The sequence below is a fragment of the Pieris brassicae genome, chromosome 4 (genome assembly GCF_905147105.1).
Source record: "Pieris brassicae chromosome 4, ilPieBrab1.1, whole genome shotgun sequence".
Lineage (NCBI taxonomy): Eukaryota > Metazoa > Arthropoda > Insecta > Lepidoptera > Pieridae > Pieris > Pieris brassicae.
In genome coordinates, this window is record NC_059668.1 from 14082937 (window position 1) to 14107077 (window position 24141).

Genomic DNA, 24141 nt, shown 5'->3' on the forward strand with positions numbered 1-24141 from the left:
ATTTGACTTTGACACACGAACCGGAGATGGTGTCCTGGCGTATTTTCGCAAGGAAGTTAAATTTTAACCGGTGTCGCGTGCGCTTCGTGCGCATACATACCGCATACCGTATAGCATTTACTTTTTTTTGATTCATCATTGAAGGATCCAGTGTTTGGAGTGACATACGCCACCGTTGATGGTAAGTGCTAGTTTTAGTCTTATCGATTATTGGATTCCTTTTTTATTATACTGAGACGCGACAGCCGAACCAGCGCATATTATTTCACCCATGTGAAACCATGATACCCAGGCCCACACAATTATGTTTCGACATCCGCCACAGAAGCCTTTGGGCTAAATACTCAGTGGTATTCCACATTGATGCAGAATAAACTACTTCTGTATACCGAGAAATAGGACGTCATTGTTTTCAGATACGGCAATACCTCAGTCCAACACAATGCGTTTTGCACTGTATATTTCAAATTATAAAAATATTAATATTGAAACGACTAGAAACTTTAAAGCTCCTCTGACCTTGCAAGTTGCACGATGCAAGTAACGGGTTTCTCATTAAAATCCTTAATTACTTAGTCGCTATCTGTGATAGAGCGAGATAACTCATCAACGCTAATTGGCATGAAATACTTGCTTTACGCTTGATTCGATCTTATAAAAATAATTTATTTTATACGAGTAAAGTGTTATATAAGTAACAATACGTAATGTTATTAAGAATCTGTAATATATAAAAAAATAGCTTATTAAGTTCATAATATATATGAACTGAAATTTAAAAAAAAATATTTCAGATTAGTAGGCACAATTTTTCAATTATTTTCTATTACAAATATTTAGACCAAGCTTTCTGTTTATTTCGCAAAACGATTTCCGCATGTTTGTTACCATATTTACGGTATTCTGCTGGTTGGTTACCATGGTTACTGGTATTTTAATAACACCATTTTTGATTTGATACAAAATCATTTATCAGACGGTGCATATAGAAATTGCAATGAAAGCATGTTTTATGTATCTAAAGATTCAATTTACTTTGTGTATTGTGCGCAGGTGTTTCTTCCGATTGCGACAGACCGACAAATTCACAAGTGTTATTCTCAGAAAGATTCGTTTCATTGAATATAAAGTATCTTGCACTGCAATGCATGACTCAAATGCGATCATCAACAATATAATTTAATTATTTAGTTACATTTGACAACAACAACAACAATTGTTACATTAATTTTTTCAATTATATTGTATTTTTATAATATATGAATGAATTAATATTTATAATAATCATATTCAAAAGAGTATAACATAGTATTAATGTCTTGTTATACACCAGCATATTGAATATTTAAATATATGTATATTAAAAAAAGGTGTGCGTGTACTAGTGTACACACGTAAGAAGTGAAACTTCTTTATGACCTTATTTTTCGAAAAATGATCTACCATATGCAACTTTACAGAAATTAGTTAAAGTTTAACATAAGGCTTTTATTATCATGGACATTAATACAAATACTACAATTATTTCATTTTACCTTATTACTACTAATATTACAGAATTTCATTAATTGTAATAGAATTACTAATATCAGTTATAGATTGGCTTCGAATCAACCATAGTAGTGACAACAAAAATATGGCACGTAACGGAAAAACGTGACGCGTAACGGAATAAGGTGACGCGTAACCGAAAAATGTGAAATTAATATAATTATTAAAATGGTAAAAATTTCTTAAAAAATTTCTTACGCCGATAAAGAAGTTTCACTTCAAAAAACGTAATATAGGTAGGTAGCGGTTTTGCAGGACTGACAACATACACAATGACACGTTTTATATATATATATATACTATATATATACTTATGTCGTCGTTTATATTTACTTCTGACTTGTTCCTCTCAATACGTTCTAGATTTGGTCCCGGTATATACAACAAAAACCAGACCCGATCTCACTATCCACGTTTGCCTTATATAAACTTTGTGACATGATACACTAGGCAATGCTTCTAAAAAATAATATTTTAATAATAAATAATCGAGTATAAAACTGAAAATAATTAGTTATAAAAAAATATAATACGTAATAAATTATCCAGGGACATAAATATGTTGATAGATCCTAACTGTATAAGTCCCCGTGGCCCGGTGCGTCAATCAGTCCCAATCATAATGTTAGAGCCAACCCCACATATATCATCTCTATTGAGACCACTCGAGGCTAAAGAACGTGAGGAAACTTACAAATTACTCGTCAAGAGATTAATCCTTATTGGTCTTATTTGATTTGTTTATTTTCTAAAATACTGAGTCTAAATCTAAAATCTTGACGAGTAATTTGTGAGGAAACTTACAAATTACTCGTCAAGAGATTATTCCTTATTGGTCTTATTTGATTTGTTTATTTTCTAAAATAATCAACATTTAAACTGACAGAAATACTTTGGGATTAAGAGTCGTTGCTATTAGCTGAGCTGTTTTTATATCACCGGTGTACTGTTAAGCACAGTAACGCTTTGAATTGAATCAAAGTAAAAACGCTTATTTCAATCACTTTAATCAAAAATGTGTCCAACTCAGGTAGCCTTCTCTCTCTCTCTCTCGTATCATTTTGTCCTTGTCCCACACCTAGAAAGTTCGGTCTAGAATATTCCTCCATCAAAGGGGTATAACTAGGCCTGAAAACGGGTCTCCTGAAAACTGCACCACTCGACTGACTGAAAAAATGTTTCAACTTCCTGAAAACTAGGGTAACATTATGGAAATTACAATTTTCTAATATGTGATTGACCCTCTCCTGAAACGGTCAGAAATCATATTACAGCCTACTGAAAAGTTCTCTAACTAGTGGAAAAATCTAGAAACATTGCAGTCGACCCGTCTTCGTAACAATACTATATGTTACACGTATGTGTACGACAGTATGACTATATATACTCGAAGTCGGAACAAAACAAAAATTTTAACAAATAAAATAAAAAATAATAAAAAAGAACAGGTTAGCTTGTTAGACATTGTCCTTCCGTTGGATAAAAGTAACATTAGTATTTTTGTGTCAACATTTCAAGATCAAAGGTATTCTTATTCGTATTAACCTACATGCGGAGTGTGCTCAATTCCATCGCAATTGATAACGTGACTGTTTCCTTGCTGTCATACATTTTAATCTAAGAGATCACAATCACTTCCTTTGTTTCAGTTTTGTGGTTATTTCATTGCGGTGGTTCCGCGTGTGTGAAAGATTACACGTTATTTATTTTATACTACATTCATTCAATTTGAAAATATAAATGAATACTTGCATATTATAGTTACAAGTGCCTTGTAAAGAAAAATATAGTTTATTAAGAATTTATCTCGTCGTACTCAGAATAATTGGCAATTAACTAACCTAACCCACCTAACCTACATGAATAATTGACATTTTGATTGTTCTGATAAAGTAAAATTAATCTAAACAATTACAATTAAGAAATAAAGATTATTATTTTTATTATTAACTAATACAAACATTTATTAAACATTTGGCAGAGTAATTATAGGTTAATGAGAACTACTTTCATGGATTACACGACATTAATACATTATTTCGACATTTAAAGTGGGTTACAGCAGTCATCATCGCTAGAATAAAAGATAATATATTATATTCTTATTATTAAGCATTTATTGCTGACATTCAGTGTAATTTATATAATCAATTGTTTTAGTTACATCACCTAACTTAATTTAATTCAGATGTGATCATCGTGTCCTGTGACATAGGCTTCTTCCATTTGCTTCCATTATTTTCTAATGTCAAAGTGCATTTTCTAATGGCACATCTTGTCCAAGTTGTGCCTCTTCTTTTCTTTATATCATCTGCCCATCTCTTACTATGTTCCCCTATTTCTTTACCATCTCGTGGTAGCCATTCTTTATTAATTTTTGTCCATTTTGTTTGTAAATAGTTAAAATTGATTAAATAAAGACCTAATCATGTTCAAAAATTAATCTAGTATAAATAATATTAATCTTGATTGTTTAACTTAAAATATATAGCCGACTGGTGATTTCAGTTAGAAAAAAAGAATTATTAACAATTATAGCGACACGACGGAAAAAAATCATTTCCTATAACGGTTAAACGTAAATATTATTAACCAGATTAATGCTTAATAAATCACGGCATTTTAAATCTGAGAAAAATTTCTTCCAGAAGCCGACATAGAAAGGCTTAAAAAATAGATACAAAAATATTAATATTTAATTTAACATTTTACTAATTAATACAGTTATAAGTGCTTGAGGATGTATCAAATTAAATAAAAATTGGAACATGATCTTATTTTTCACTATGCCCCTCAAATAAGGCGATGTTTTATACTGATAATTTTTGCAATTATTTAAAATTAGCTGCACAGTTGAGCGAAAACAATGCCCAACATGCTAATTATCCAACCTAGAAATCTAAATACACGAGTATTGTACGTGACAATTATTAATTACAAACAATTATTAATGATTGTACAATTTATTAGTTGGTTTTTACACAAATAGGTTAACTCGAAAAGTACACATGACAATGTCAGCACAAAACTTAGGGTTTTCATATTTTAATTGAAAATAATGATGCGTTTTCTTTTATTGTGATTGATCAAAAGGATGGATCGTGATTTAAAAGTAAAGATGCTGTCAGATCAAACTAAGGGCGTTACTCTTTTGTGAAAATCTCACTCTTTTGAACCAATTATGTACGAGCGCGCGTTCCCTTGCATGGGAATTTGAAACTAGGCCTTTAAGTGTATTAGGACATTTACATATTATTAAGGAACATATTAAATGTGTTCTTCGTGCAATATAATTTTAATGATATCTTGGAATTTACATGAATTTTAGTTGTTTTAATTTTTGTTAGCTCATAAAATCAATATTGTATTTCTGTCGGTTTATAAATGAAAACTTGTTTTAACAGGTTGATTGCTAAAACAGTTAATTAAAAAATATTCAGTCATAAAACCAGTTTTAAAACCTAATCAATTTGTTCTTAACACGAATTATGTTCGGTGGTGGTTTTTGTGCGGAGAGTTTTTAAATAAAACTCTTTGTTTAAAGCTGGGTAACAACTGACTTTAATGCATTCGTGTAGTATAAACTATACACTCCTTCGCGAAGGGGGGTGTTTTGGCCCGTTGGCGGCATATAGCCCCTTCGGGTGGTGTTTTTAATCGCGCCCAGCTAATACAGGGCGGTACGAGAGCGGGCTAATAGCCCTTGGTGGGGGCTGCAGCGCGCGGGACCAAGTTGGTTTCATTATCGGGGTGTCAATCCGGTGGTGAGGGGCCAAGGAGTAATCTCAACTTGGCCCTGGTGTCATAGTCCGTGATAGTGGGCAGACTCGCAGCTCGCAGTCAAGCTCCCCGGTGACACGGTGGAGGCCCAGCGAGGGGACCAGTGGTCCCCGCGGAGAGTACCTCATGCGGGTACAGTAGGCGATCTGGTAGCCTAGAGTGCCACGGCGAGATATTTCCGAGAGGCCTCCGCTGGATCGAAAATCTTCTTCACGAGCCGTTCGATGAACTCCATCCGCAGGTCTCGTGGCGTTCCTTACGTAGTGAGGGGCCCCCACCGCGCGCCGTAAGGTTGTTTTTGTTCAACGCACAATCTCTGGCTTACCACGTCTCCCACCTTTGTATAGGAGTACCACGCCGGTGGCGCGTACATGAGGTGAGGGCGCACAAAGCACACGTAACGCGCGCGAGCTTGGTGTGATTTTAATGGTTTAAAAATATGAGCTGATAACTAACACGAAATTAGGGGTTGCGACGCTAACAAAACCAATTTGGCTTATCTAAGGGATCATAAATCTAAATGACACTTTTTTTTTAATTATCGGAGATGTTTACGCTTCCAATTACTACCTAAAAGATTTATAAATAACTTAATTAATGTTGGGTTACATAATTCACGATAAGTTAATTTTTCAACAAATATTAATATGTCACACGTTTGTTCCAATCAATTTAAATAATTATGTTCGCAGGAGTCCTACGTTCCTAATTACTATAATAATATTTATACGAAGTGACATTAGTATACCGTAGATTACAGTAATTGACTGTGTCCTAATACCATATTTAACCATCATTTTAAAAATCAGGCATATTAACCATACAGGCATAAATAATGACGCGAAGAAGAACGAATTTTTAGCTAGTAAACATGATTCATTTTGATTATATAGTTCCATTAAATTATTTTATTATTGATATAGTATCATTATTATATTAGTTCAAACAGCAGAAATCTTGCTTTTCTATGTATAATAATAAATAATGCAATAGCTTTTGTGATAGTACAAGCTTTGCAGGTAAATCGTTAAACATTGTTATTTGTTACAGGTGGCGAGTGTGTACCGTGTAAGTGGATAAGCGCACATAACTTGATTCAGGCACGATCGAGGGATCAAGTGAGCGATTGCCTCAGACCGGCGCATACGCCGCGCACCGCCACTTCACTCCTCTATAACGTGTCGCGGAAGGAGCACGCGTCGCTCACGGTGAAAATAGTTTCGAAACAGCCTCTTACAAGTGTTGTAATCACCGGCCGCCACAATCTCGTAATCGTGTGTCTATTGGAATTACAATTTGCAATAGTTTTTGTGACAGTTTTCTCTCAGTGCATTCAGTGTCGGAACCGCATTCCAAACCGGTGTTCTTTAATGGACGAGTGTAACTACTACTGTGTGTGTTTAGGGACTGGTTTAGTGTTGCTGTTGACTAGTGCTTAGAAAGTTCCCATAGCTAACCCTATCGACCCATTCATAATGTGAGATTGAAAAAATCTAATTAGAAAAATGGCCCGCGGTAGACTTAGTGAAACCGAACGTTATTGTTTGGACTCTAACGATCAGGAACGACAGGAGATTGAAAAACCGGATGTAAAAACGAATGGTTTAAGAGTTCGCTTTCTTGATGAGGAGGGTAAAACTGAAAGAACTGTGAGCGCTGATGAAGTTGACAGTACTGTAACAAGGGTAAAAAAGATTCACATACTTAAGAACAGAAGTTCTAGCGAAACTAGTATACTTCTTAGAAATTCCTCTTTAATCAAACGTCGTTCGAACGAGCGCAGGCACAGCGATGGCAATCCCGATAATCTGAACAATAATTCTTTAAAAGAGAATTTGAACGGTAGATGTGAATCAGAAAAGACTGAGGATGGTACCAAAGAGAGCCATTATCGGCGGAACAGCAACGTTTACAGCGTTAATCAAGCCAAGACTCTGACGCCGGAGCGTAAACGGATTCCGCTGACAATTCCGCGGCTAATCAGCCACAAAGAGAACGTGAAGAGTATATTACCCGCTGAAGTATGTTTGGGGGATGTACCGGTTGGCAAAGACTTCACGAGCCGCACGATTGGGAAGCTGTCACGAGGTCTTGGGAGGCTTCTGCGCCGCACCAACAGTGTCCGTATCAGCGAGCCTGACCCGGTGTACAAGGTCGCCTACCTCGGCAACGTACTCACTGGATGGGCGAGAGGTAAGTCTTATATCATAACTTGTTTACAAACATTGCTATAGATAAGACGATAACATCATTTTGTTGGCCGCGATGTCGCTTATAGTAAAAAAGGAACGATAATTTATTTATGAAATTTACGACCTAGATAATGTATCTTATAAAACTGGTGCAACATTCCGAGAAACTAGCTTGTCCGTGCCAAAATAAACGATTGTTATCCATTGCAATAATAAATATATTGAAGTAAATCAGATCCACCTGTTTGGTTCGATTACCTAAACAATCGTTTCCAAATAACATCACGTCTGCAACAATTTGTTTCTTTAATAGTTGCTTGAAATATTTTGATAATTATTTCTTCATAAAACTAAAAGTCGAGGAAATTTAGCTAACATTTCTGGGAACCGATTAGTTCAAGCAAGTTACGTATCGACATTGACTTTTTGGTTGGATTTTTGACAAAAAGCAATTGATAGATTAATAGGAACAAAAAGTCTATAATGCTAACTTGGCATTTTAAATACGCTACTTTAAACAAGTGAGGTTTTACCAATTAGGTGTAGACTTGGAAACGATATATTTTTAATTTCCGTTTACTTTTTAAACAGTTTCCTCTAGATAATGTGTCGCTATAAAGCAATTGTATTAAACTTATGTTAAAGTTTACTAGTGACTTAAATTCTATTCTAACAATAAATGAATTCAATTGTCTGATTTCATTTTGTTCCATCGAAACATAGATAATCTTTACTATCGCAAATACCTGTACCAATACATATAAACTTTTAATTTTATTTTTAGACTATTTCTTGTATTTAATCAGAAACAGTAGAGTTTGTGCGCTGTAGCCGAATCTGTCTAAAAACTAAACTGCATACTATTCGGTGGCCTGAAAAGTTCGTAGGAATATAGAAAAAATAATAGCATTCGAGAGCAATACAACGATTGTAGCGGCGGTCATGCAATTTTTCGAAACGATTTTTATGTTACGATTTGTGTTTAACTTCAAAATAGTCTTCAGTTTTCTGTCCATCGCATTCTCTTCAGGTCTTAGAACAGGAAAACGTCTGGGAGCCCTTATAGATTTCTTCGCTTTGTGAATTTAACATAATATAATAGGTATAAATATTAATAACAATACATTTTTCAACATTAATCACATAAGTCACACAACAAATTATAAAAAGGATTTTGGGATTAAAAGTAAAGGTCTTTATTAAGTTATTTATTAATAATTAAGTCTTGCATTAGCTCACGCATACCGTAGATTATTCAATTAATTGTTTAATTATAGATAAAAACGATAATATCAACAACACAAGTAAGTTATTTGTAAAATACAAGTACAATCCAGCTAGTTTCACTCGCGTCAATGTAGTTTACAGCCTTGATATTTGAACTGAAAACAATTTTAACAATACGTATATTTTTACGTGTAATTATTAATAAATAAAATATATTACATTTACTCATTATGGTGGTGGACTCAGGTTTTGAAGCCTTATATATAAAAAGAAGTATCCCCTCACGTACATACCCAAGTATTTAATGCATTTAATCTATTTTTATTGTCTTTTTTCATTCGAAGTTTCATTTTTGTTCGTTTGGGGCACAGGTGCTAAATAGGATTTAAGTCACAGTTCAGGGAAATACTGCCAGCATTTAAATTACCAATCAAGGATTTTTGAAAATTATTTTAGTTTCCTATTAATCCATTTTATTATTTATATTTATTTATCCATAACTATTAGCTTACATAGCTACAGAAAAGTTTCTGACTGACGGAATATAGCGTATTAAGTGGGATTACTACTAAATTAATAAATAATAAAATATATTTTCTGATACAGGATATTAGGACACGTAAGTAGAATTTACAATCAAAATAATAACCTAAATTACCAATGCAACAAAAAGGTTTCAGGCAATCAGTGTATCGGTTCGCTTTTCGTTTATCTGTTGCATTATATGCAGTTTTTACGTGAAATTCTTTCTTAATCATTGCAAAAGTGGATTTCGCTTTAATATTTCAATATATCTGGAGGAATAATTTAAAATTTATCAGAGCGAAGCTGAGTTGAGTTGAGCTGCGTTCAAAATGGCGCAAAATACTCTCTACACTTCAAACGACATTTCTTGGTTACGTGAATTTACTATATAGACTCCCCAACGAAATACACAAGTACTCATTAATAAGTGTAATTAATTAATAAATATTGCAAGGTAGGTACTAATAACAAACCATCATAAATAACAAAATAGACGAAAGGGTATCAGCACTTAACCTGCAGAGCTTTCAGAATGACCGTCAATAAATTCGACACATAACATGAATTAATTGAATTAAGCAATGACAGAACTCATTAAGATTTTTTCATTATTATTTATTATCTGAATTGTTTGGGTTAATGCAAGTATCACTCAGATTTCAATATTTGAAGCAACAGTAACAAAGATCTAAAAAATAAATCCAATTTCTGCCTACCCCTATCTGCGCACGGGTGTAATGCGTTTAATAATATTATGGAAGTCACTAAAGATGTCGCTACATATTCTCTTGAATTGTCTTTTGATGAAAAACGCATTATAATATGCAATTAAGATTAAACCGTGCCAAAAAACGACTAACTTTAATAATATGGAATAAACTAGTTTGGTAATACACTTAATACTAAATTAATATGTAGATCAGTTAACGTCAGGCATTCAATGAGTCAGCTCATTATGTCACCGTAATGTAATGTGTTAACGAGGTGATTATTTTAACGTTCTTTTTGTATGCACAAACAACAAAAGATTCTATGATCTACCTAATGGGGTGTTTGCCGATATTCTATACTGGCAAATATCGCCGCAGCATGGCTGTGCAGAATGCGCAATACGGCTTGTATTTGTCGAAGTCAATCAAAAAATTATAAACAAAATACTTATATTCAGTTTAAATAAGCCTTAGCGCTTGCTTATGAATGTCAAAAACGTTTACAAAATTCGCGAAAGAGCAAGACTACGTCATCCGTTCGCAAAACTACCACGAGGCCTTGTTCTGTGAAGAACTGCCAAGAAACTCAAATTTTACCCTGCCAATATATTACAATTATTCAAAGGAAAATGTCATAAACCACAACGTTATTAAGTTACATAAGTAAAAAAAATGTGTGCGTGTACTAGTACACGTAAGCGTAACCGAAAAATGTGACGTTAATTTTTTTTCCAACGCCAATAAAGAAGTGTCACTTCAAAAAAACAAAAAAAAAACGGTTCTGTGATTTACCACATTCACCATTACACACATATTCACAGCACTTCAAAGATAACAAAACAAATTATAACAATATAACTAGAACTATTGGCACGCGTTTTTGTCTTCTAGGTAGTCATTGACTGTGTAGTAACTTTTACACATTAATGATTTTTTTTTAAGTACAATCACGAGGAAATTTAGGCTTTGGCTTATAAAGGTGGCCCCATGTCTCAGAAGTCTCACGGGACTACATAAAATTCTATATGCTATATCTAATATAAGTTTACGACAATGCTGTAATACTATGAAATTCCGTGTCACCGTACTTGTGGTTACTTCACAGAAACTGCTCTGCCGCTTTTAAAATTGATATTGATACCGTTTAGTATATTTCATACAGTTTGATCCAGATATTCCGTTCTTTTGTTTTTTTTTCTATTTAACAAATATCACGCCACGACCGCATTGACGCGGTAGAAATGGTGGAATATAGGGAGTAAAAATAGTGGCTTTTTATTGATTTTTACTTCCTAAGTTTCGGAAATGTTTCAACATTTTTGTACAGATAATGTATTCAATATTCGGCTATATCTGTAATTTTCGTTAGCTGTAGGTGTACGAAATTAATAAATGAAGAACGCTACTAAAAGTAACTCACAGATAAGCATTACCACAGTTCACTGTAGACATGCCTTTAAAAATTCTTAAGCACTTTCATCCGTCATGCGTCAAGGAGTCATCTAATACCATTAGTGTTGTGCCGAACGTGTGCTCGGTCGATATTTTAATAGTGAAAGGGAATATTCTATAGTAAGAGGACAATGTTCAAGAGTGGTATTTATTCTAAATCTCAACCCTATATGAAAAATCATATTTAATCAACGACAAGGTATGTTAAGGTTCCTAATTTAAATTTGGAATATTAACCTATGTTGAGAATCGAAGTGACATAACTTAGCTCTTAATAGCCGAGCAACGAAAGCTTTTGCTTAATGCAAATGTTTTCATGTAATGAAAGCAAAACTATATTCTTAGCAACACTATGAAACTAATATTACTTGATAAAGTAACTGAGTCCCACAAATGTAAAAGAAAATATATATTACAACATATTTATTTATATACAATTGTTTATTTTTAATTAAAAATAATAAATGCGTTCTGATCATACTTGATTGAACCTGATACCGGTGAATGTGGTATAAACGCAATTCAATCCAATTAAATTGTATTATATTAATAGGAAAATATATATGTAGACGTAAGATTTGTATTTTTGATTGCATCACAAAAAATACTGATTTAGAAAATTATTTGTATGCATTATTCGATATGGAATTAAATAAAATACAGAATTAAAAAAATATCAATGATTATTAACAATTATTTATTTTATTTTAATTATAACTCTTATTTTTTATAATTAAACCTTTAAGCATGTTCAAAGTTAGGGACTGTTTATGTTTTGTAATAAAAATTAGAAAAACTTTGACCAAACTTGATATATTTTATATTGAAGCGTCCCTAGTTAAAACTGTGATAAAGAAACAAAGTGATCTTTATAGCAAAGACTGGGCTTCTCTATATAATGTTTATCGTGGTTAGAAATTTCATAACATCCTTTCACAAGTATTAAAGCAGAGATGATTATAAGCATCCGTTAGTACCAATTAACGTAAGCATAAAATTTATTGCAAATTGCTTGCTAGTATTAATCGCAATTTCGTATCTTATATAATAATTGTCTAACCTCGACTGGTGTGTTCTTTATACCTCTTCTACAATTATGAAACGCGTAATTTCCGTTTAAGAAACTGCTTTATTTATTATCAGTGTTGTCCTAGTTTACTGTGTAACTCTCATCCCTGTGGTCGTACGTTTGGTCACTGGGTGTGTACCAATGGATTTTCTGCCTATGTGCGCATTTAACACTTGTTCGTATGGTGAAAGAAAATATCGTGAGGAAACCAGCATGCTTGACCCAAAACGTTTACGGCTTTTGTCAGTCTTAGAAGGCTGTCATGATCACGAGACACATACACACAAAACCAAGACCTAAAATGTATTCATATGTAGTAATGTTTTCTATGTATTCACACTTTATAGCACAACAATAATTTCAATAATATAAATCGGGAAAAATAATGCGGCATAGTCCAAAGGGTGGAGATATTAAGCGATCTCTTTCAGGCAACTCCAATAAAAGAAGACAAGTATGTAAAGAATTGTAAAGTGCGAAAATTTTATACAAAAAAACTTAGACCAATAAAATTAGATATTGCATAGACGGTGTAGCTACTTTTATATATACGTATATGTAAACATACTCCGACGATCGATTTACAGAAATTTAAATTAAATTAAATAAAAAAACTTAAGAGGTGAATTGTATGACACATTCATCACATGGCCCATAGGCCACAGCTAAGTTATGTGTTATACACACATGGATAAACCCTCAACTTTGGGTTTTTGAAGTCGATTAGAGACAGTAAACTTAGACCCGAATTCAAGGCACAATTACGTCCTGAACACCGTCACATACTTCAGTTAGATAAATAGTTAATGAGAGAAGAATTGGGGTCCAGAATATGGGCATATAGGTAAACGTTCAATCAGAGTTTTAAACATTTGGCATTCGATCTGTTATGTAATATCCATTTTAAAAGTCAAGTCGTAAAGCTATTTATAAAAACTGCATTAAAATGTAAAACTGTTAACATATCATAAGGAAACACCCACACTGCTGGCTAAATTAATTAATCCAGCAGTTTTTTGTCTGATTATTTAAAATAAAACATCAAAATCAAACATCGCGAACAAGTATATCGGTAACGCAATTAGGTACTGTGAAAACAGAACGACATATATAAAATAGACGACTTTGGACTCTAATACGTTGGAAATAAGAGTAATTAATATTTTAGGAAATGCGTAGAAACTCCTCAGACCGTGTCTGTGGGAACAATGACGCTTGGAATGTGGTAAAAAAATGTATAACAGAGATAGTAAGAGCGAGACGGAGAGCTTCCGTTGCGGCCATGTTATAAAAATTCGGATAAGCTTGCGAGGAACTATTTGGTCCTCATAGTTTCAGTTACTATGGAAATGACAATGAAGTATGTATGTGTTACTTTTTAGAAAATATATTTGTATCTACTTACAAAATATTACTAACCTGTACTAACTGATACAGTATGAGTATGAAATATTTAAAATTTTACGAGACGATTCAAGACTATATACAGAGGGAGCACGCAATACGGAACTAATCAGTGTCTCTTTTGTGATCATTCCATTTCCATTAAGTTATGTGTGTAGTGCGTCTGTATGCTTTATTTTCCATAACACCTGTGTTTTATTTTGGATGGATTATAATACACAAAAATCACAATATCACGAGAGAAATAGAGTCAAATACAACTCGGTCATTTGATGACATAACAAAAAAAAACATGTACCAAAATTGTAAATGCATCATACAATCAATTATAATGCAAGCAAATAAAAAAGAATATATCATATAAATGAAATAAGGTTTTTTGCATTGCAGTTTTTCGCAAAAAAGAAGCAATTTACGAAGATTTTCCCTATATAATTTGACCGCTGTTTGATATCTAAGATTAACTTTAATAGGTCATTACAGCGCGGAGATTTATCTCAATTTATCTCGATGAATAAATTATTCAGTAATTTAACTGTGAAGAAAAACTTGATTTAAATTATTAATTGCTGTGTTGTTTTTATTTCATATAATATTCATATATAGTGATAAATAGCATAGTAACAGCCGTGGGAACTTACTAAAAAAATCAAGTTGAAATGGGCCAACTTCCTGCCTTTGTGTTTTTTAAAATAAAACAGGGGGCAAGCGGGCAGGTGGCTCTTTTTGGAACGCTGTTTTCTTGAAGGACCCTGAGCCGAATTGGATCGGTAATACTTCAGTGGGTAGCTGGTTCCACATTGTAAAGTGCGCGAGCGCGTGATAGCAGATGGGTGAAAAATCTCCTTACTCTCCCACCAGAACAGAGGACGTAAAATAAAAGAGATAGTAGGGAAAGATTGAATAATAGTAGCGAAGATGGACAAGTGGAAGAATTTGGAGGAGGCCTTCACTCCTTTGCCGGTCGCGTATTAATATTAAATATATATAAATTAATGTTATTTGAATTGTAGTACCCGAATAACGTCTATTTTATTATTTTTATTAGTCTAATATTCAAACAATTCGTGATATTTATTATATTAGGTCTTTACATATGAAATTGGCGTTTTGTCGTACTGGCCGCTTTGACCTCAAATACCTCCTCTTTGGTAAGGAATTTCAATTTCAAATTTGTACAGCTATTTACTCATGTATTTGTGCTTCGATGACCGTCATTCATTTGTTTTTTTCTGTTTGCGTCACTCATTTTACAAAATGGAAAACTTAAAGTATCGCATTATTTACGAGTACGAGTTCCGCCGTGGCACTAGTGCTGCGGAAACGACTCGGAGGGTGAATGATGTGTATGGCGGTCATGTTGCAAAAGAAAACACAGTTCGTTTTTGGTTCCAACGTTTTCGTTCTGGAAATTTCGACCTGCAGAACAAGCCCCGTGGACGTCCTGAGAGACGTATTGTGGAAGCGGATGCATCGCAAACCACGTCCGAGTTAGTTGCAGGCTGCGGTGTTAGTGATAAAACTGTTTTAATTCACTTGAAGCAAATTGGGAAGATTAACAAGCTTGAAAGGTGGGAACCTCACGAATTGACTGAAGCAAACCGGCAAACGCGCGTCGACTGCTGCGTTACATTACTGAACCGGCACAATAATGAAGGCATTTTAAACCGAATCATTAGCTGTGATGAAAAATGGATTCTTTCAATAATCGGAAGCGCTCAGAGCAATGGTTGGATCCTGGCCAGCCAGCCAAATCCTGCCCCAAGCGAAAATTAACCCCAAAAAGTTACTTGTAAGCGTTTGGTGGACTAGTGCCGGTATTGTTCATTGCAGTTTTCTCAAATCTGGCCAGACTATTACGGCTGATGTCTATTGTCAGCAATTGCAAACCATGATGGAAAAGCTAGCGGCTAAACAACCTAGGCTGGTCAATCGCTCCACGCCACTGCTACTTCACGACAACGCTAGACCACACACTGCATAACAGACGGCTACTCCCCGGACCTTGTTCCAACAGATTACCATTTTTTTCGAAATTTGGACAACTTCTTGCAAGGGAAAAGATTTAACTCTGATGGGGCAGTCCAAATCGCCTTCACAGATTTTATTGATTCACGTCCGACTGGTTTTTTTAGTAAAAGGATCAATGAACCTATGAGATGGCAAAAGTGGATAGAAAACAATGGTTCATACTTTGATTAATTAAATATATTATATTTAAAAATATTCGACTTTTTGTTCCTCCCATACAAAACGCCAATTTCATATGTAAGGACCTAATATTAGGTTGGGAAAAAAGTCTTTTCGCATTAACTTGAACTTGTAATAAAATCTCTTTGGCTATAACTATTTGTATCTGGCTGGTTCATTAAAAGCGTAAATTTTAATGAAGAAAGATAATTCCAAATTCAAATAAGGAAAATGTGTGATATCATATATAATGAAGGTATTTGTTGTTTATGGACCTAGTGCAGTGTGTGTGAGAGTAGCACACATTTGGTTAAAGCGTTTTCTTGCTTTCTTGCGAAAATACTATCAGTCAGGATAATCGATTCTGAACTCTACTGCGAACAACTGATGAGATTAAAGCAAGAAGTTGAGAGAAAGCGGCCGGAATTACTTAACCAAAGGTGTGTGGTTTTTCATCATGATAACGCTAGACCTCTCACATCTTTAGCCACTTAGCAAAAATTAAGGGGGGTGGGAGGTGTTAATTCATCCGCCGTATAGTCCTGACCTTGCATCTTCAGATTTCCACCTGTTTCGGTCTCTTAAGAATTCTTTAGGCAGTGTCAGGTTAACATCACGAGAGGACTGCCAAAACCAATTGTCGCGGTATTTTGTTTAGAAGCCCCAAACTTTCTATAGCAAAGAAATTGAACGAAATGGTACCTACATACTTTAGTTAAATGTAAATAAACTATATTAAAAATTGTTGTGACTTTTCTAAAAAAATGCGAAGAAACTTTTCCCCAACCTTATAAAAACAAATTAAAAAAATATATTTTTGCTATTACGAAATATCTGAAAAAATCTTACCTAAACTGTACAGTAAAGTAATAATTACAACTTACTTCAAAATAAAGGTTTAGCTGCATCTCAGATATATATTTTGAGATTATCTTATAAACTTATCTGTGTATGCCATAACAAATTGTCGTGAGACAAAGTGAAATTGAATGAAAGTACCTAGAGGTCAAATCCTTGAGTTTCGATGTGAACCCGAAACTCATCAGAAGAGAAAGTTGAGCTTTTCCAATAACGACACAGCTTTAAGATATCTTATATTACACTATTCCTTAGAGTAGAATATTCTAAAAGATATTTTTGATTATCGAATCGTTTGGTCGGTATAAAAATAGTTATATACATCCTTTTTTATCTATTCAGTTTTATGTAGCCCAATTCTGTTATGAAGCGTCAATGCTCAATGTTTTAAAATTGGTACCAACGTGAAACGTTTTTATTTGGTTGATTAAAACCCAGGAATTCCGGGTGATATGGCATGAAACGCGGAAGTCAAAATAAGATTACAAATCGGGGACGTTATCTCGACACTGGGAACAATAAATATCTCAACGGACAGAAGAGCAAGGTCACATATAGATAAAATTACACACATCATAAATCTTTATATATGATGCGTTGTGTTTCTTCATGTCCAACAACAGGTAATTATTATAATGGTGTAACCACAAATGGTTTGGAAAACCTCAATTGATAATAGAGATTTAATGTGAATTTAATTAACACGTTTCGCACTTAGCCATTCTTTAGTCTCTATTGTATTTTAGATAATCCCCTTATAAGATGTAGAGACTGCGTCACAACTTACGTGCATGGTGGACGAAAAAGTTTTTGGACATAATTATTTTCATTAATTTCTTATAATAAAGAATAAAGTGTGTGTATTTAAATATACGAGTTAGAAGTTATATTTCTTTGGCGTAACAAGATAAAATCTTTTCAATTTTTTATCTTTCGCCCTATTATACTTTTGTAAAAAAAACGACACTAACAATTTCAAAAATATTCTCATCATTTTCCAAACAAATTACAAAAGAAGTATAACTTCAATAAAAGATTTATTTGTGTGCCATAAACTGCGTTGTTATCGTATCGTACATTCATTCATCATGAATTAACATTCCATAGATAAAATTAGGTTTTTTAACTTTTGGAGTTTCTTATGGCATTAAAACTACCTCTTGAAGTTACTGTAACTTAAGGATACCAAATACAGATACATAAGATACATTATGTTTATATTACCATTAAAAATCTTCAAATACCGTTAATATAAAAATTTATAAAAATAAATACGAACTAAGAAATAACTTGACGATTGCTTTACTGAAATCGGTATAAAGTTAACAGCGTGGTTCATAGATACCATAATTTTTTTAGAATAATCTTCCATTTTCTAGTACCCAATCATAGTTATTCTATGAATAGTGTTCGCTTTCACTATCGCTGACCTTTGTCGAGTTCAACTAACTACCGCGCGCTTTGACCCTAAACTACGACTTTGTTTATTGACATTTATCATTTTGTCGAAGCCATCTAGACGAAGAAGTGTAATTTGTATTTTTAATCTGTAACTTTTTTGTTCTGTTCAAATGGTAAAGATAGTGAGAATAATTCTCAGTTTAATGCGTTTCAGCATATTTTTTTCCAGAAACAAGGTTTTTTTAAAAATATCAGCGGTTTTTGTAAGTTAAAGTGTGTATTTTTTGCCATGCAGCGGACATATTTTCTTTTGTATCTGGGGTAAAATAACTCTATAGTATCATTAATTCATATAAAAAAAAAAAATATTTTCTACGTCAATATTTCTGGTTTATTATATAATATATAAATAAAACGGCAAAGATAACCAAATATATTTATTATAAATATATAGATAAGTCAAAAGAGAATCATGCCAATTATTATGTCCCTCACGTGCAAGAGATAACTTATATTTTAAGTGGACATGATAAACTCGAAGTTCAGAGGTTATAAAACTATTTTAACAAATCCACAGACTAGCCTTGTTTGAATTATCTTTATTTATGTTTATTTTAAAAGCGATAGTTTGTGTGTTTGTGTGATAGTGGCATTGGATTATGCAAAAAACTAATAATACATAAATGTATACAGTACTAGATAAGTGTTAAACTATATGTATTTAATTATTCATTGCAAGGTAAGATGGATTTAATAATAAAAAAAAAACCAGTGGCGGTAATATATCTAGGATTCTTATTTCTGTGTTTCGGTATCATCGATTATATACATTATTAAAAAATCGAACAATGTTTATGACGGATGTCCCTTAATTGTCAGTTTAACGCTTCCGATGACGTGTGGCGCCATCAACAGGATATCTTCACATGCACATATACAAACAACAATATTTGAAATAATAATTTTAATAGTAACACAATTAACATATCAATACCTTAAAAAACTAAATAATAGTTGTGTTTATTAACAGAAGCATCCCAAGCGACAGGACTCGATAAAAATAATAAAACACATACACCAATCATTTCGACATTTCACATGATAGTAGTTATTTTGAAATAGAAATGCGCTATCGATTGATAGATAAGATGTATAAATATTTATAACTAAGACTTAGATTAAGTATGAAAAGCTGTGGACACGAATTTATCTTTGCCGCAACATCCGGCTATTAATTAAACGAAGCCGGGAATAAGTTAAATACATTCATTGCCTAGTTAGCTCTAGAATAACTGAGATGTTGATAATAAATACCATTTTTGCGTTGTAATTTTTAAATTTTCTAACATTATATTGGTTTAAACTAAACTAATGTATAGAAACACTTGCTTCGTTTCACATTTGAATCAATGACCATCTTCCAGCGCTCACTGTGCTGCCACCTCCCGCCACTTGCTTGCTTTCAACTGCAGCATGTCTTCTACTCTATCGATACAGACCTACCTATACCTACCTAGGCCAAGTTACTGGCCTCTGACTACTAGGCCGGCTATGGAAAGCCTTCTTTGCCGCCCGATCTTGGCATATGTGCACAAGTTGCCCTCATCAACATAGTCGATGGCCCTTGTATTCGCCTATAATGTTGGGCTGGTCTACCAACTTTTCTATTTCGGCATTTTCCCTGTACTGTCCTCTCTCTTTGTCGCATTCAGGATTTTACGCTGTATTTTGCCTTACGCCACCAGTAACATCTGCTTTTCTTTCACGCTTAGCGGTCATGCCTCACAGTCGCACTTAAATGTTTACATGTGAAAAACAGATATAACAGATGATGCTATATGAAAATGGTATTTGACATTGATACACGTGATCCCTATGCGTATGGAACTAAATGTTTAGTCGTTTACAGTACCATGTCACGCAATAACCTTGCGAATATCTATTCCGAATTTATTTATTCTCAATGAAACTTTTTGTTGATGTGACTATTGTAGTGACCTCGATTGACGTAATTCTTTTATTTAATATACTTAAATTCGTAAAGTATTAATTGATAATATACTTTGTAACGCGGTCAAGTACATTATAAACAAATATTTTCACGTATTTAAATTTAGAATGTTCGCTGTTAAATAATAACAACTTATGTTTTGATAATATATTCTATTTGTTATCTATTATTTCATTTTTGTCATTATTTTTTGTTTATATAGACGTTAGTCTGTACCAAGATTGTCTACACACATGTCTGCTTCAGCTTATTGATATTTTATCAATGATTACTTATAAAAATAAAAATCATTGTTTCGCGCGAAACTACGACCATTAAATAATAAAATTGTTAACTTCAGCATATGCTCAAATTTATATGTCATATAAATATAATTAATAAATAAAATTTACTTCTGTTTTATGACAATACACACATACAATTCTATTTAGGTATTAGGTAATTCAACAAGTATAGAAATATCATTAGTTAGGAAACAATTTTGAAATTAGAGAGAGATTTTATAGGTACCCAGGTAAATATATTATATATATTGAGACTAGGAGTAATGTAGTATTTGTCACGTTCCGCCCGTTCATGTAAAATTCCTAATGAGTTTGAACTTGAATAGTAAAATCGTTATCAAACACGGAACTTGGCAAGTACGCGTGAGTAATTTAAAACATTTTCTGTTCTGTCAAATGATTCGTGTAAATAAAAGGAATTTAGAAAAATTCAACTGACTGGATTTTTTTATAAACATTGTGTATCTATACAATATCCCTTCCAGAAATGCGTGTACAGCCATATTTCAAAATTGGCTAATGAACCGTGTATAATTGGCGCCGGTATCAGATGTGCCTCCTGCCCGTTTGCATCCTGTACTTTAAAAAGATCTGCCTATGTAATCTCGATATTTCCTTGATATCTTTTGTAACTACAAACAATTACATTCAGCACCTATGAAAACCAAATAAGCTAATTCTTACAATCTCTAAATGATAAAAACGTATTTTGATAACAATTATGCGCTAGTTTTTCAGAACGTTATATTAGAATCATACCTAAATGACTGATGTTATACAATAATAATTTCGTATTTAATAACTTATTTTTTCAATACTATCACGCGATACAAACACAGAAATAGTTCGAAGCAGCTTAAATTATAATGAAAAGAACTGTGATCCGATAAAATATAATTAATATTACCGCCACGTGAAAATTAAAAGTTTAGCGTAAACTGTAATTTATTTTATTTAATATCTACCAATAGTGATCAGTATGAAAAAGTTCACCTAATATCACGCAAACAAAGTCGCAATGTATTTACAAATTGTTGTTTTACCTTACTTAATAAAAATTTCCCTTTGTTTCAGGTAAATATGGGTTTTTAAATCGTTGACGGTGATCGTCAACTCATTATACATGACATGTACCGCGGAAGTGCGCTTCAATCATATGCTGAATCTTAATTGAACAATCTACATGGTACATCATTGTTCTAGGAAGTGAACTTTATAGTTAAAAAGGTACCAATTTAAACGTGGATAGTATTTTTAACTTTTATTGATTTAATTTCCGTATCCAAAACGACGTCTTTATTTTATCGCTTCTTAACTGACGGAAGATACAAGGCTTTGGAAAGCCTCCTTCCTTACAAGCAAATAAGTCAAACCTACTAACGATATTTGAGGCTTCAAAGAGCTGTTAGGTATCTGACTGTAGATTTATAAAATACTGCATTATGAATATATCATGCAGTATTTTATTATATCAACATAGTTCAAATGCCGAGTGATGAAAGTCATTCCAGAAGGCACGGAGAGCAGAATTTTCATAGCATGAGTGTGCGACTTTTATCCCTAAGGTTGTAGATTCGGACCTTCTTAGTACTAATGGACTTTTAAGTCTATGTGCGCCTTTAAATTTCGGGATTACGTTGAAGGAGAATATCGTGAAGGAACTGGCATGCTTTAGACCTAAATAATCGACGGCGTGTGTCAGGCACAGAAGGCTGATCACTTTACAGCTTTCAAAAAAATATAACGTACGAAATACTGCATCGCACAATGGTTCTCTTTCATAAGGATACACGAAAGTGCAATGTTGATTATAATTCTAGACAGATAATATCTCGGTGCTAATAAACAGCTGACAGGTTAGGTTGAGTTCGTGACCTTTCAGCGGTGAATGACCTGTAGTTTGTCTTGAACATTCACTTTTCTTTTCAGTTATAATATCCTCATAACCTTTTCAGTTATAATAATTGTAGCAAGCGAACAACTAACTTTGTTATTTATATGCGTGTTACATTATGAAACATTCTGTGTGTAAAGATTTCACTTGTATTGTGTTAGAGTTCGATTGACCATTTTTGTTTAAGCGATCACTTTTTTTGACACAGTTCGTATACTATAAGGTATTAGGCGCTAGTTCTCTAACTCTGTGTTCCATCGTAAAAACTTATCTTAATTGCATACATATACAATTTAAGTAAAGCCAAAACTGAAATATGACGTCCAGTTAAGTCTGGGCTAACCTTACTTACGCAATAATTACTATAAAGTTCAAAAGAAAGTTACGTTAACTTTCTAGAATGTATTGTAGTGTACAGTAATTACATATACTTTATATGTATAGGAGGATAGTTCATTACTTTCCTTATGGCATTTTATTTACGTGAAAATCGCGATTTAATTTTGCTGTCTAAGAAAATTGAGGAAAATCCTTTGGATAATCGAAACGCTTTATGTCAGTCAGCGATTCGCTTCGTATAAACATTATATTAATATCTAAACACAATAATATAAACATTATATTTAACAGATCATAAAATTGGTATTTTAAAATGTTCGAGGAATGAAATTAAAAGCTATAATATCACTAATGAACGTTGTAAATAGTCTGAAAACTAACTGAGCTTTCCCATTGATATTAAACAAAATATCCGTTACGAAAATCTATAGAACAGGTAAGTATTTTTTGTAGGTTATTCTGATGCACACCGCGGGTCCCACATAATCTTGTACGAGTACGTTAAGATCAATTAAACGGTTCCCAAGTGGAGGTCACAAACGGGACTGCAATTAGTTCATTGCACACGACTACCGCTCCTGCTCTGCAGATTTATCTTTTAAATAACTTCACACTTTGTTAGTGCACGTGATTGTCTCAGAGTCGTTGGTAGATTAATCAGTATAAATCGGAACGTTGTATTTTAATCTATTGAATCTATTGTGAACTCATTTTTCAATTTTGTATAATATGCTTCAACTTTAAATGAAGTAAAAAAATCATTTTATAGAATCTGATCAATATTAAGATCACACAAATACGACATACTGTAAATTTCAATCCAAACCTGGATAGTATTTACTTTTCTATATTTCGTATATAAAATTGCAGATTCACATGGAATATCTTAATATATTTTATCTGTCGTAAACATGATATTGATTATATATACGTGTAAAAGAAGAAGCATTGTGTTTATAAATCATACTATTGTCTGTTAAAAATTCAAATCTATTACATCATACGTATTACAATTATCGTAAATGAGTAGTGTAAACAATAAGTCACTGAAACTCTAGCCTCGAAATCGTTGGGCCGAGTTTTGGCTACTTTGATTTTTCCTTTCTATTTCTTTTTACTTAGGGAAAAGCATTGCTCATACCCTACCGAGACTGCTTGCTGCGGGAGGGATATGTAGGATTCGCGATTATGCATGCCTTAGGCGGGATGCGTTAACCGAAGAGCCTTATCCGCTTCCCGACATGCGATGCATTG

At 33.2% G+C, this 24141-nt stretch overlaps 1 protein-coding gene across 2 annotated transcripts in view; it reads left to right on the plus strand.

The window, feature by feature from the left end:
• Positions 1-24141, plus strand: part of LOC123708587 — a 74986-nt gene that overhangs the window by 13898 nt on the left and 36947 nt on the right. For both annotated transcript variants that reach the window (XM_045659368.1, XM_045659367.1), the window contains exon 2: positions 6382-7524. In XM_045659368.1, coding sequence (XP_045515324.1) covers positions 6837-7524 — 688 coding nt within the window. In that variant the 5' untranslated portion in view covers positions 6382-6836. The remainder of the gene's footprint in view (positions 1-6381; positions 7525-24141) is intronic.